This window comes from Phoenix dactylifera, chromosome 5 (assembly GCF_051530095.1).
Source record: "Phoenix dactylifera cultivar Ajwa chromosome 5, Ajwa_hap1_PhDact_Kaust_v1.1, whole genome shotgun sequence".
NCBI lineage: Eukaryota > Viridiplantae > Streptophyta > Magnoliopsida > Arecales > Arecaceae > Phoenix > Phoenix dactylifera.
In genome coordinates this window covers 35975976-35992107 of record NC_143194.1, presented here as the reverse complement: position 1 = coordinate 35992107, position 16132 = coordinate 35975976, and the positions used below count along the sequence as shown (strand labels likewise).

The 16132-nt window shown below is 42.2% G+C and overlaps 1 protein-coding gene across 2 annotated transcripts; it reads left to right on the top strand.

Moving 5' to 3' along the window:
* The first annotated feature begins 717 nt into the window (after positions 1-717).
* LOC103702006 (protein NDL2-like) lies at positions 718-14218 on the top strand. Of its 2 annotated transcripts, none has more exons than XM_039129297.2 (11): positions 718-1028; positions 3430-3529; positions 12157-12254; positions 12371-12459; positions 12602-12662; positions 12747-12833; positions 12937-13014; positions 13101-13157; positions 13268-13323; positions 13431-13566; positions 13649-14218. In XM_039129297.2, exons 1-11 carry the CDS (start codon positions 969-971, stop codon positions 13868-13870), a joined length of 1044 nt encoding a protein of 347 aa, XP_038985225.1. In that variant the 5' UTR covers positions 718-968; the 3' UTR covers positions 13871-14218. The 2 variants fall into 2 exon arrangements, with proteins under 2 accessions (XP_038985225.1, XP_088578775.1); XM_088722649.1 differs by having other exon boundaries at positions 882-1028; positions 3430-4060; positions 12022-12254.
* The last annotated feature ends 1914 nt before the right edge of the window (positions 14219-16132 follow it).

Sequence of the window (16132 nt, the reverse complement as noted above, 5' to 3'; positions counted from 1 at the left end):
CCTACTCCTCACATCCAAAAGATTTCTTTCTTTCTTTTTTTTACTTTGAAGAGTCCTCCTCCTCGCTGTCCTATTTCAAGGTGGTTCCATGATTTGGGGTCATTAGGCTCCTTCCCATTTTAGCTCGACAAAAACGTGTGCTGTTTTACCGTATCCCAGAATATCCAAACTTCTGCCCAAATCTTACCGCCGATAAAATTCTTCATCATTTCACCTACCCCATCATATTGACCAAAACGCCCTTTTATATTTTTACCACCTTAATTTACTCGTCACGTAGGCCGCCACAGCTACCTCAATTCCAGAGTACCTTCTGAATTTATATATGATTTTATGATGTCACTACCAACGGCACGGATGGCATGATCGCTCCATCGAGTGGACCCCATGTCTTCGCCTAACGCCGGTCTCGGCCGACTCTTCCGCGGTCCCGACTCAGGACAAAGATGCGCGAAACAGTGCCACGCGTCCCGGGTCAAACCGGTGGCCCGGTTCCGGCTGATCCGGGTGGCAGGTCAAAACGGCGTGCCCGCCGAACCGGATGGGGTTGAGAGAGACGGAGGCTCGGTCACCAGGTCGGGAGTACTTGGGTCGCTATCGGGGGTGGGGTAGGGGGCCACTATCGTAAATTAGCTTCGAAAACTGTCGGTATGGTAACTCGCGTTTCCGTCACGAATGTTACCTCCGGTTAAGCCGTGCGGGAGAGACTCCCCCGGTGCCTGCTTGCGGGAGAACTGGAGTGTGTGAAATCGAGAAGGGGAAAGAGAAAGCGAGAGAGAGAGAGAGAGAGCGTCGGTGGGGTTAACCGGGGTTAATTAGAGGGTCCGGCAGGAGAGGGGGGCGCTCGGTATATAAGAGAGCGGGGATAGAGCTGGCTTCTTAGAAAAGCTGGTGGAGAGAGACAGACAGAGAGAGGAGGAGGAGGTTCGAGGAGGATTATCAGGGAATCTTCTGGGCTTGGTCGAGTAATGGGAGAATCGAGCAGCTCGGTGTCTGTTGATGTGGAGAGGATTTCGTTTGGGGGAAAGGTTAGGGTTTCTTGATCTATTGGGACACTTTCTTTTTTTTTTTTTGAATTTTTTTTGGATAATTGTTTTAAATCTTGGATCTGATGTTGTACTGCATTTGAATCGTCAGGTTTCTTTGAGTTTTTTTTTGTTGTTATATTTTTATTGTTTGGAGTATTTAATTGAAGGGAAAGTGTGAGGTCTGGTACCTGTTCGTAATGGTGTTATTGTTGATTTCTTTGGAGATCGAATGGGAACTATGCTGTTGATGGAGCCGTTGTTTATTATTTTTATTTTTATTTTTATTTTTTGCGTGTGACGATGGTGCGCCTATGCAGTGGTTTCTTTTTACTGTTGAAATTGGTTTCTTGAATTTTTTCCTCTTTTTTATCCGCATGTTTGTAACGGAGCTGCTCATGAGTTCTTTCTTTAATTTCCTTACAACCCAGTGATATTGTTATTTCGTTGCTTCTTTCTTCTTTGGGTTTCTTGATGGTTACATAAATCTCTCTTTCTCAATGTTTTGTATGGTTTTAGGCACTTTACTTGGTTCTGTTTTATTTTCTTTTTTCAATTACTTTATTTCAGGAAAGATTTCTTTGAAGACACCCTTATGATGTACGAGTGTTTGCATCTGAATGGACTTTTCCCTTTTTCCTTTAGTGGATGAAAGGGGGTTCAGTTTTATATACCTACATTCCGAGAAATGCCGTCAGTTTTTGAAAACCCTTTCGCTGCATGACTGATTTTTCGGGTAGTTGATAGGCGAAATAAATGAGTTTATATATAAACGTTTGGGTTTTTATTTTTTTATATATAATACTAGATCTATTTCCGCCTGTTTATGACATGAGGAATGGCTTTTCGCCCCTCTCTTTGTTTTTTTTTTTACATAGTAAAAAAATTATTAGATAATTTGTTATTCGACGTTGTGCTCATGATGAAGCTCTTGAATACTTGAACCGCACCCATTGCTTCGCAATAGAGTTATCCTTTACTTCAAACAACAGCAGGATATGACTTTCTGATTGAACCTGCAAAGTGTAAAGAAATATATATATGAGGACATGATACTAGCTGAGGTTCTTTCAATCTAAACATGCATACTTGTGAGACTAAAGACCAACCAGAATCTTGTCTTCATTGGTTTAGTGATTTATCATGCAAAAAATCAAATTTGGACCTGACATTGACAACTTAAGAGCTAATAACACGTGCCTGCAATTTTAAATCTTTAGATCAAAATTTAAAAGTGTAGAAAAGATTGATTATTAAGTAATTCGAAAGAAATCAAGTGCACTCAAAAACTTGAAGAGCTTGATGGTATGTGAGCTAGCAAGTCTGAGCGTTGATGAGCTTTTGCCCTCCAGTTGACTGTGATTGAGTCTATTTGAAGTTATTAGAAATTTATTAGAAGTTTATCATTGGAAACTAATGTCATTGCATTTTCTTACCCTTGTTTTTTGCTTTGGCATTGATAATCATCAACTATGGTTCCCTAAGTTTCTGTTATTTTCCTCTGAATTAAAAACAATTAATTTTTCATATTTGTCCTTTTCCCTCATGCTCCACATTGGAGTAGTTAACTACTTGATATTTCTTTTGTTGCATTTCTGTCTTTTCCTCTTTTTTGTAACGAATCTTATCTCTCTAGTTTTCCCCCTGTTTTGACTTCAGAAATACTAAATGCTGTATGTTTTGTACTTCCAGGCTTATAATAGGTTTTCCTTGGTTTATCCATATTCTCTTAATTCTGATCATAGGTCCAATACCAAGGAACTGCTTTACTTATGTATCACTTCCGCATTTGCTGTTCTAGTTTTTTGGTTGTTTAAAAAGTACAACTTATATATATTTGTATATTTATATATATATATATGTATTGTTTATATAAACTGCTAATGGTCTTCAATATCCTCACAATTGTCTATCTGAAATGCTGAAAAAATTCAGAAAAAGGTTAAGGTGGAAAACCTTTGCAAAGCTCTGAACCACTATAATGAATGGGAAGAAAAGATTAAGTCCCTGATAATCTTAGGAGGTGCTATCTCTTTTGCTAAATCTAAATGCTTACTTCATGGAGTCTCACACTCTAGCATCATATCTGAACTGAAGAGCCATGTTTCTCCACCTTTCATTTTTCTCTGCATACCAGTTTGATGGATCTATTGATGTCTGTGATGGAGAACAGATTTATTGTGCATAAAATTTAGTGCTGCTGCATGCTTCACCTATGTTACCATGAACAAATAATTTAGAATAATTTTGTGTTTATATTAATTTTTGTGAAATCACATTTTTATCGATGTATTTTGTGCTTGTTTTGAACCTTGTTCGTTTTTTTTAATAAAAAAAAAGGGGCTGTCAATCAACATCTTTTTCTTTCCATGGTTGCTAAATGTTTTATGCTGGCTACCTGCAGGAACATCATATACAAACAAGCCATGGTCCAATATCAGTTGCTGTATTTGGAGATCATGAAAAGCCTGCCCTAGTTACTTATCCAGACGTGGCTTTAAATTGTAAGTATGACGATGCCACAAATGTGTTAGCATGCTTGCTTCCTTTTCTTCCATCTGTTTCAATTATTTTCCGTTTAACATGGAGTTTACTGTATTATTTCAAGGTCCAAAAAGAGGTCCTTTAGCTGTTTGTTGTACTAACTTTTTTTCACATCATTTTTTGAAAAATGACAATCGTCATTTCATCACTTTCAATTTTACTTATCAGTAGCGTAGATGTACTTACAGTTGTGCATGAGCATCCGTCTTTGTATTATTTTATGTTACTGTCTTGGAAAATCTTATGCCAATGTGCGCTCCATTGTATGCTGACTGGGAACTGCTGGACTGGCACCTTGCAGGGTGAAGGGCTTGCCCGGCCTTCATACTGCCAATTTTGTGCTGCCATTGTCAGTGCATAAAGTAGTGCACACTGGATGTAGTAGTGACTTGTTAACTTAGCAGTTTCTTCTGCTTTCACCTGGCACATCTAACCTGTGTATGATGCCTGATGCTTATCTCATAGATGTGTCATATGGGCTCTGTAACTTAGTGTCACGACCCCCGCCCCGTTCCCGGCGGGCCGCCGCGACGGTCCTAGGGTGCGGGTAGGCATAAGGCCACCAGCCACCGCGTAGAACCCTACTACCTATCAATCATCAATAAATCTTGAAAAAATTTGGCATGATGCATGCACAAAATGATCACTTTTCCTATAGTGACCTGTCAGGATTATCTCAATACATACAACACACTACCTGTCAGAGCAGCAATCACATAATCTGTCACATATAAACCTGGACAATATATAGCAATACATTATCACAGGCACACAACTGATCTGCACACATATATATACCTGCTTCCCAATCCATCCATGGTCAAACCCATATCCACAACAGGATCTATGACTGTAACTATGCACTATATATAATAGAAGGTTTATAATACACCAAAAGGGGATAAACCTCTATCTACATTATACTATACTATGGAGCGGCACAGCTAGCAGGCAACCACTAATCCTGCTCCTCTCTATACAATACCTGCCCTGCAATCAAAAATATCAAACTGGGGAGTGAGTATATAAATACTCAGTGAGTGGAGTAGAGAGTACTATGCACATGAGACAGAATATAATCATGGCTCGAGATGAAATCTCAAGATCAATAACAACATGAACATGAACTCAACATAGAGAATATAGAGTAAATCATCAATATCACCACAATCAATATCAACTCATCTGAAGCATATATGGAATAATCAAGTAAACATATATGCTACTCATGAATATGCTCAACAGATCATAATGCTGGAACATACAAATCAGGTGTCAATATGCTGAAATCATCACTAGACAGCTGTCGGGAGGTGGGTTTTACGCCCCAGGCGAACCAGCAACAACTCCCTACTGTCACATGCATATGCAGGATAAGACACCATATCGATAATGTAAATGCTAGACAGCTGTCGGAAGGTGGGTTTTACGCCCCAGGCGAACCAGCAACAACTCCCTACTGTCACATGCATATGCAGGATAAGACACCATACCGATAACATAAATGCTAGACAGCTATCGGGAGGTGGGTTTTACGCCCCAGGCGAACCAGCAACAACTCCCTACTGTCACATGCATATGCAGGATAAGACACCACACTGATCATATAAATGCTGGCCAGTATCCAGAACAGAAATCCATCTCACATCTACATACTAAACGGCACCTCGCGGGAATTCTACATCCGCGGAAAGCCATACTGCACCTCGCGGGGTCTTACTATGCCCGGCGGCAAGCAGAATATAAGTCGTAGGACCGGCCGATCCTACGCCTAGGGCCGTGTCCCCCCCCTAGGAAGGGACTGGGCTCCGCCCACCCAGAAGGCTACTATGTGCACAAAGGCCGATGTTCAACCCCCATCGACTATAGGTGTCCTGCAGATACTGCCAAGCCATGCATAAATGCCATAATGCACCCTCCCAATACTCTACTAAAAAGGAGTATAATCAAGATTACCACTCACTCGATCATGACCCAATCATAAACTAACATCAGGGTTGGGAGTGAGGAATTACGGGAGTACAATGCAACTCAATATACCATGAGAAGGGCTGTACAAGTCTTTGAAATAGAGGAAATGAAATCAATTTACAAAAGAAATCATTTCACAATTCAGATCCAATTTCATTACTCATAAAGGAGTATAATCAAGCTACGACTCACAAGTCTTTAAAATAGAGGAAATGAAATCAATTTACAAAAGAAATCATTTCACAATTCGGAATCAATTTGATTACTCATCAACCCCTCGTAATTTCTCTCAATGTTCCCTCAAATGCGTGCACAAGATAATCAAGTATGGAGAAACAAAATTATAGAGGAATCTACTACAATATCAATCAATATGCTCAAGTGGAATCAATTCACACTTGGCGACATTCATGAAAATGAATTAAGGATGCTCATGGTGCAAAGTACATGACTCCCACTCACCTGTCAATCTGGCACAGCCCTGATACGCCTCCAAAACTTTATGGTAGGCAGTAGGGGCTTCTTCTTCTTGCTCCCTAACTTCTTGCCCTACTGTGACATGCATTTATAATACATTTAGTTTTTGTATCAAGGGCTATAATCTACGTGCCAATTATAACATAGAGAAATTTAATTGATTCAACTCCCCCGTTCCCTAAATCTTTTCTTTTCTTTCTTCTTTTTCTTTTTAATTAATTAACTCACCATTTATGTGTATTAGGGACTCCCTTGCATGAGTACAAGGTCCCTTTTAGCTTGATCTAGGCTTAATACCCGATTATGGCATGAAATCCCTTATTTTCCACCCGGATGAACAGTAACCCGGACCGACAGCCGGTTACTTCATCCCGGGTTTGATCCACTTTCCAAACTCCAGATTTGATGAAATTTTTACCTAACATTCTACACTCATAGGGAATTCCAAAGAGGTAACATGCATTGCTATCGGAGGTCGTTTGACTCCCTAAATAATTCACCGAAGTTGGGACTTCGACACAGTTTTTCCGTAGTGCCGGAAAAATTTGTCAAAATCCGATTCTTCCTCTTTTAACCGCCTCTACAACCCTTATCCGACCCCTCTAGACTATATCCACCCTTTGTATAGCCTAATGTCATCAAAAGACTAGATAGGGATGGATATTTACCTTTTTCTTTTTGGAAATCGAGGTCCTTGCGTAGAGGGGAAGGAGATCTACGTTTTTCCCTTCAGCTGGCAGCGCAACCGGGATCTCCTTCCTTTTCGAATCCTCTTCCTCTTCTTCTTTCTTCTTCTTCTTCTTCTCTTTTTCTTTCTTTCTTTCCTCTGTTTCACGCCTGAGAACCCCCTCCCTCTTTCTCTCGGTTTCATTCCAAAAGCCAGCTCAAACCCTCCAATTAAATCACATCAAGATACTATTCACCTTTGTTTAATATTATTAAATTCCCATTTTGTCCCTAACACTTCAACATATCTACAACTATGCCATTATCTTTTGATTCCTTCCAATTTTACCCCTTATATCAATTTTAAAGGACTATTCTATCCCTTTTTATATAAAAAAAAAATTTTGGGGTTATTACATCCTCCCCTCCTTATATAAAATTCGTCCTCGAATTTAAAAGAGTAAATTACCTGATTACTCAAAGAGGTGAGGGTATTTGCTCTTCATACTTTGCTCGGTGTGGTATTGGAAATCAAATCAATTAGAAGTGTTTTACCTTCTATCTCTACCACACAGGTAGGATATACATACTTCGCTTTTATACTATCCCCTACAGATGTACTAATAGCTAAGGGAATATGCATTAATATCTTATCCTTAGCTAACTTTTTAGCAAAATAAGGGGACACAAATGAATGGGTAGCTCCAGAATTAAATAACACTCTAGCTTTAATCTTATCAATGAGGAGCATACCTGTCACAGCTACATTTAATGCCTGTGCCTCTTGTGGATTTACCGTGAACATCCTTCCTTGCCCTCTACCTACTGGAGCTGATGGCTGAGATGGTCCAACACTCTGCTGTGACGCTGGTGTCTGACCTCTGCCTACAGGCCTCCTACTACTAGGCCTGTCCATCTGCACAGAAGGGTAGGATGCCAAAGGCACAAACTGCTGGGTGGCACCCTGCAGGCATTCTCTGGCAAAATGACCCGGCTGTCCACATCTGTAGCACACTCCCTGACCCATTCTGCATCTGCCAGGGTGCTGCTTCCCACATATGCCACACACTGGCCATGTTTGGAACCTAGATTCAGTTCTGGCCATAGTGACTGGAGGACGAGGTACTGATGGCAGAAAAGTATCTTGTGATTGACCTCTTTCCCTCCATTTCCTCTTACGTGGGGCAGGTGGAGCTGAGCGTACAGACTGCTCCGTCGGGCCCTCCGAGAGATCTACTCCCTCAGATCTATTTCTACTGCTTTGCCCTTTCCCCATACTCATTTTTCTCTGTTCTCTTTCAGCTCTTTCCTCTTTGTTTCTGATCTCCCACTGTTTTGCTTTATCAATTAACCTAGACAAGGTGGGGACCTCTACTGCCAGTACTGCATTATAAAGTGGGGAAATCAGACCCCGCCTGAATCTTTCTATCCTGGCAGCTTCAGTGGGGATGATGTAAGGAGCATACTTTCCCAATCTAGTGAACTCACGAGCGTACTCAAATACGCTCATTCCGGGCATCTGCTTCAGCCTCTCAAACTGAAGAGCCCGATTCTGCCTCTCAGCCGGAGACAAGAACTCATCCATCACTGCTTGCCTGAACTCTTCCCAGGTTGGAGGATTCCTACTGTACAATCTGTCCTCCACTTGTCTCTGGTACCAGTCCCAGGCATCTTCCTTCATTGTAAGCCCTACAAGTTCTATAGCTCTTGCATCAGAACAGGACAGTCTCCGTATCATCTTTTCAGTCTCCTCCAGGAATCTCTGAGGATCTTCACCTTCTTCCCCCTTAAACTCCGGGGTTCTGAGCCTCAGAAATTCCTGTACAGTAATCCCCTCATCATCTAGAGCCCGCCTGGCCAAACTTCTTGGCACAGGTACAGGAGGTGGGATGGATACTACTGACGGGGCAGGAGATTTCCCCCGAGCAATCTGCTCCCTCAGAGCCTGATTCTCCGCCAGTAACTGTTCCATCAATGTATCTCTACTTCCTACATCTCCTTGATCATCAACCCTCCGTCTATCAGCAGGAGGAGGTTTTTCTCTTTGGGGCTCGACATGTGTGGAACCCGCATCCAATGCTATATCTGGCTCCATTTTCCTTGGAAGTATTCTTTATATATCTACATACTGAGTCACTACACACTGAGTCATAAAATGCTTTACTAAATTGTAAATGACCCAGCAAATAGCATAAAAAAAATTCTATGCTCCATAGTATAATTCTATACTTAATCCTGACTCATCCTATTGCTCTGACAGGACTCTTCTTAACCTTTGCTCTGATACCAAGCTTTGTCACGACCCCCGCCCCGTTCCCGGCGGGCCGCCGCGACGGTCCTAGGGTGCGGGTAGGCATAAGGCCACCAGCCACCGCGTAGAACCCTACTACCTATCAATCATCAATAAATCTTGAAAAAATTTGGCATGATGCATGCACAAAATGATCACTTTTCCTATAGTGACCTGTCAGGATTATCTCAATACATACAACACACTACCTGTCAGAGCAGCAATCACATAATCTGTCACATATAAACCTGGACAATATATAGCAATACATTATCACAGGCACACAACTGATCTGCACACATATATATACCTGCTTCCCAATCCATCCATGGTCAAACCCATATCCACAACAGGATCTATGACTGTAACTATGCACTATATATAATAGAAGGTTTATAATACACCAAAAGAGGATAAACCTCTATCTACATTATACTATACTATGGAGCGGCACAGCTAGCAGGCAACCACTAATCCTGCTCCTCTCTATACAATACCTGCCCTGCAATCAAAAATATCAAACTGGGGAGTGAGTATATAAATACTCAGTGAGTGGAGTAGAGAGTACTATGCACATGAGACAGAATATAATCATGGCTCGAGATGAAATCTCAAGATCAATAACAACATGAACATGAACTCAACATAGAGAATATAGAGTAAATCATCAATATCACCACAATCAATATCAACTCATCTGAAGCATATATGGAATAATCAAGTAAACATATATGCTACTCATGAATATGCTCAACAGATCATAATGCTGGAACATACAAATCAGGTGTCAATATGCTGAAATCATCACTAGACAGCTGTCGGGAGGTGGGTTTTACGCCCCAGGCGAACCAGCAACAACTCCCTACTGTCACATGCATATGCAGGATAAGACACCATATCGATAATGTAAATGCTAGACAGCTGTCGGAAGGTGGGTTTTACGCCCCAGGCGAACCAGCAACAACTCCCTACTGTCACATGCATATGCAGGATAAGACACCATACCGATAACATAAATGCTAGACAGCTATCGGGAGGTGGGTTTTACGCCCCAGGCGAACCAGCAACAACTCCCTACTGTCACATGCATATGCAGGATAAGACACCACACTGATCATATAAATGCTGGCCAGTATCCAGAACAGAAATCCATCTCACATCTACATACTAAACGGCACCTCGCGGGAATTCTACATCCGCGGAAAGCCATACTGCACCTCGCGGGGTCTTACTATGCCCGGCGGCAAGCAGAATATAAGTCGTAGGACCGGCCGATCCTACGCCTAGGGCCGTGTCCCCCCCTAGGAAGGGACTGGGCTCCGCCCACCCAGAAGGCTACTATGTGCACAAAGGCCGATGTTCAACCCCCATCGACTATAGGTGTCCTGCAGATACTGCCAAGCCATGCATAAATGCCATAATGCACCCTCCCAATACTCTACTAAAAAGGAGTATAATCAAGATTACCACTCACTCGATCATGACCCAATCATAAACTAACATCAGGGTTGGGAGTGAGGAATTACGGGAGTACAATGCAACTCAATATACCATGAGAAGGGCTGTACAAGTCTTTGAAATAGAGGAAATGAAATCAATTTACAAAAGAAATCATTTCACAATTCAGATCCAATTTCATTACTCATAAAGGAGTATAATCAAGCTACGACTCACAAGTCTTTAAAATAGAGGAAATGAAATCAATTTACAAAAGAAATCATTTCACAATTCGGAATCAATTTGATTACTCATCAACCCCTCGTAATTTCTCTCAATGTTCCCTCAAATGCGTGCACAAGATAATCAAGTATGGAGAAACAAAATTATAGAGGAATCTACTACAATATCAATCAATATGCTCAAGTGGAATCAATTCACACTTGGCGACATTCATGAAAATGAATTAAGGATGCTCATGGTGCAAAGTACATGACTCCCACTCACCTGTCAATCTGGCACAGCCCTGATACGCCTCCAAAACTTTATGGTAGGCAGTAGGGGCTTCTTCTTCTTGCTCCCTAACTTCTTGCCCTACTGTGACATGCATTTATAATACATTTAGTTTTTGTATCAAGGGCTATAATCTACGTGCCAATTATAACATAGAGAAATTTAATTGATTCAACTCCCCCGTTCCCTAAATCTTTTCTTTTCTTTCTTCTTTTTCTTTTTAATTAATTAACTCACCATTTATGTGTATTAGGGACTCCCTTGCATGAGTACAAGGTCCCTTTTAGCTTGATCTAGGCTTAATACCCGATTATGGCATGAAATCCCTTATTTTCCACCCGGATGAACAGTAACCCGGACCGACAGCCGGTTACTTCATCCCGGGTTTGATCCACTTTCCAAACTCCAGATTTGATGAAATTTTTACCTAACATTCTACACTCATAGGGAATTCCAAAGAGGTAACATGCATTGCTATCGGAGGTCGTTTGACTCCCTAAATAATTCACCGAAGTTGGGACTTCGACACAGTTTTTCCGTAGTGCCGGAAAAATTTGTCAAAATCCGATTCTTCCTCTTTTAACCGCCTCTACAACCCTTATCCGACCCCTCTAGACTATATCCACCCTTTGTATAGCCTAATGTCATCAAAAGACTAGATAGGGATGGATATTTACCTTTTTCTTTTTGGAAATCGAGGTCCTTGCGTAGAGGGGAAGGAGATCTACGTTTTTCCCTTCAGCTGGCAGCGCAACCGGGATCTCCTTCCTTTTCGAATCCTCTTCCTCTTCTTCTTTCTTCTTCTTCTTCTTCTCTTTTTCTTTCTTTCTTTCCTCTGTTTCACGCCTGAGAACCCCCTCCCTCTTTCTCTCGGTTTCATTCCAAAAGCCAGCTCAAACCCTCCAATTAAATCACATCAAGATACTATTCACCTTTGTTTAATATTATTAAATTCCCATTTTGTCCCTAACACTTCAACATATCTACAACTATGCCATTATCTTTTGATTCCTTCCAATTTTACCCCTTATATCAATTTTAAAGGACTATTCTATCCCTTTTTATATAAAAAAAAAATTTTGGGGTTATTACACTTAGTTTGGTTGTTTTCTTGATAAGGAATAAGATAGGGCATCGATAGACAGAGTAAGAGTGAAAAAGATACTTTTCAGCGTCTCTCTGTTAAAACAAGGAGTTTTGTGCACTCAGTCTACTTCTTGTTTATTTGATCAGATATGTCCTGCTTTCAAGGATTATTTTTTTGTCCCGAAGCTTCTACATTGCTGCTTCACAATTTCTGTATATACCATATTAGCCCTCCAGGTCATGAGGTTAGTAATTTTGCTCCAGCATACATTTCATTATATATATATGCGAAAAATGTATTATATTCCTCTTCTACAATTTGTCACGTGATTTTCTTGGTCATCTCCTTTGAGTCCTACAGTTGGGAGCTGCTCCAATTTCTTCAGATGTTCCAGTGCCTTCTGTTGATCACTTAGCAGATCAGGTGGCAGAAGTTCTTGATTACTTTGGGTAATGCACTGTCTTATTTCTTTTCTTATTCACTGCAGCGCAGCTTGCAAATTATAAATGTGGAACTATGAATGGAGAAAGCATCTTCTTTGGATGCATTTGATTTTTTAACACTTTTTATTTGAAATTTTGCTCATTCCAGGTTAGGTTCGGTGATGTGTTTGGGGGTGACAGCGGGTGCTTACATTCTTACCCTTTTTGCTGTAGGTGTTTCTGTGAATAAGGCCTTTCAGATTAATGTTTTTATAGAAATTTTCTGACTCATGCTTCTAACAAACCGGTTGCAGACAAAATATAGGGAGCGGGTTCTTGGTTTGATGCTTGTCTCACCTCTATGCAAGGCTCCCTCATGGACTGAGTGGTTGTATAATAAGGTGCTATTTCATAGTGTCATTCTTTATTATTATTATTATTATTATTATTATTATTTTGTGAATCATTGTGATCTTATGCTGCTGAATAAACTAAAATCAACAGGTTTTATCGAATTTGCTATATTTTTATGGGATGTGCGGCTTGATCAAGGAATGCTTGCTTCAACGATACTTCAGCAAGGTATGGTACCATTGCTTTACTCTTCTACTCTTTTACCTTGATTGTGGTGTTTATTCTCGATCTCATTGCAATTTTTTCATTCACAGGAAGTTCGTGGAAGTTCACAGGTTCCTGAGTCAGATATTGTGCAAGCCTGTAGAAGTGTTAGTAAACCACACACTGCAGTTCTGCATTCTGTTTGGGAAGATTGTAGAATTTATATTACTATATTCTTTTCTTTTGTTTTTTAATGGTCTCTGCTTGTCCTCTGCAGTTGCTCGATGAAAGGCAGTGTACAAACGTCTGGAGATTTCTTCAATCGATAAATGGGTATGGTCGCCTACTCTTTCTGCTCTGTGAAGGAGTCAGCTAAAGATGTTGCTGCTGTCCTCCTCCTCCTAACACTTTTATGCTTTCCTGCCGATGAAAACGAACAGGAGACATGACTTGACGGAATCATTGAAGAAACTGCAGTGCAGGACACTAGTTTTTGTGGGTGAAAACTCTCCCTTCCACTCCGAGGCCCTTCACATGACCACAAAGCTGGACAGAAGATACAGCGCCTTGGTCGAGGTATTCTTCTTATATATATATATATATATATGTATTATTTTCGTTATTGAAGATTGACGCATGATTAATGATATGATGACAGGTCCAGGCGTGTGGTTCGGTTGTGACAGAGGAGCAACCCCATGCGATGCTGGTACCCATGGAGTACTTCCTCATGGGGTATGGTCTGTACCGGCCATGCCAGCTGAGCTGCAGCCCGCGGAGCCCTCGCAGTCCATCAGGCATCTCCCCTGAGCTGCTTTCACCTGAGAGCATGGGAGTGAAGTTAAAGCCCATAAAGACAAGGGTCTCCCTTCCGGTTTGAGAGGCAAGACTCGCAATCACAATTAGGTGAAGTCCCAGGCAAGTGTAGCGATGGATAACGCGAACGGTGTAACATTTGAGATGTACTTGCCCTATAGTTATGGTTTTGTAGCCCCCCTCTCTCTCTCTCTCTCTCTTTCTTCCTTTTGACGTGGAGAATGGATTTTATGGGGCTGTAGATATGCAAAAGATAAAGTTGAGGTGAGGGCGAGGTGGTATATAGAGGACAAGTGGAGAGAAGCGGGTGAGATTCTTACTATTCCATTCATTCGTAGTGACAACACGTGTAAATCTTTTCATTATTTATGACTGCCAAATAATAAGAAGCGATGTCCTTTGTATCCTTAAATCTCCCATCCATGCTGCTGAATAGTTTGTGATTGTTTAAAAATGTAGTATTTTCTTAACTGTGGGCTGTGGTCATCTTTCATGATGGTTGTATGTATAAATACCAACTTCATATGTTGTCGTTATAGGTATTTAAAGTACTGGTAATACTATTCTGTTGCCTGTTCGACTGTTTGTTACGGTCCAGGCAGGGGAATTGGTAGTGGAGATCGAACAGAATATTGTTGAGACTTTGGTAGTTTCGAACATCTTAAAAATAAGGAAATGCCTACCACGTCTATGCTTGTCTCAGGAACCGTTTGTCTTGATCTAGACTTTGCAAATGGCACAAGGTGGTTGTAGCGTGGAGAATGTTCTTATTTATAATTTTCTGCCCGTGCTTCGGTTGGGAGTGGTTGAATTAGTCTTAGATAATTAAACGGTTGGAGAGCATGGAGCCCATGGTGGGTTGAAGCTCTATCTCCTTTTGGGGGGAAGTTTAAGGCCGACCGGTCGATCACCATTTTTTCTAGTAGATTGGATGAATTAAATCATATGAGAGTAAATGCATCTGTGGGATCTTATAATGTAGTGGCAGTAAGATTGATCACACAAGATGCCATTGATCTCCTCTTTCGAGACCAGCGATATTCGAGGCACTTAAACTGATGCGTCTTTCTTATAAAAAGAAGAAGAAGAAGAAGAAAGATTGTGACTTGTATCATGTGGAGGGCTGGAGTGTTGTGCAGGACATTCGAAATAAACCTGTCATAACGGAGGCGAGTTCCAAATCTATTATGCGGACATGGTTTTTGTATACAAATTTATCACATTTTTGTAGGGTTGGAACTTCATTTGTCGTGCTAGCGCCAGATGGGGTATTGTTGGTGGAAAAATGGACCACCCCACAAATGTAATTATAGCACCCAAATCCATCAGCAAGCTCGAGCTCATCCTAAGTGATTGAGCTCTTCCGCTCTCGAGCTCATCCTAAGTGATCGGGCTCTTCCGCTCTCGAGCTCATCCTAAGTGATCGAGCTCTTCCGCTCTCGAGCTCATAGACCAGAGAGCCGAGACCAGAAGGCCGAGACCAGAGAGCCGAGACCAGAGAGCCGAGACCAGAAGGCCGAGACCAGAAGGCCGAGCACAGCAGGCCAAGCCCATGCCTTAGCCAAATATCCAATTTCCACCTAACCCTCTAAGGGACCTGACAACTCCACTACAACCTGCCGCTATCTCCAAGCCATCAAGGCATAAGATCTCCGCAGGTATTCGGCACGACCTGCCATTAATGCATGAGACCCCCTCAAGTCTCCGATGCATTCAGTCATTTAATGAACACGGCTTAAGGCGATCTCCGGATCACTGAACCATCAAAGCGTATGGCTCTCCCTGACCGCCGGTTCACTCGGTAATAAATGCACTTACCATCCACGGACCCCAGGCCCACCACGGCCGGCGGTTCAACCACCCCAACAGGTCCGATCGACCGTGACAACTCCCTGGTTCCGGTCTGATTCGGCCTTATTTTCCACCACGCCATTAATGGGCCAAATCGTGCCCAATTATTACAAAACAGGACAAACCTCCTGTCACCTCACAGGTAACAAAAATCCTCCTATAAAAGAAAACCAGGGGGGAAAAGGGAGGGGGGACTCGGGGGGGACTCGGACGGGACTCGGACGGGACTCTGACTTTCTTCCCTGCTCTCTCCACATATTGGCCCCCTCTGACTTAGGCATCGGAGGGCCGGCGCCGGGGAGCCCGGCCACCGGTTCTTCCTGCAGGACTCGCACCCCACAGTGGAGGACGCCACCAGTCGGCGCACCGTCGACCACCCTTCCAGCGGCGGAGCTCTGCCCCTCCAGGAGGACGCCACCAGCCGGCGCACCGCTGACCACCCTTCCAGCGGCGGAGCTCTGCCCCTCCAGGAGGA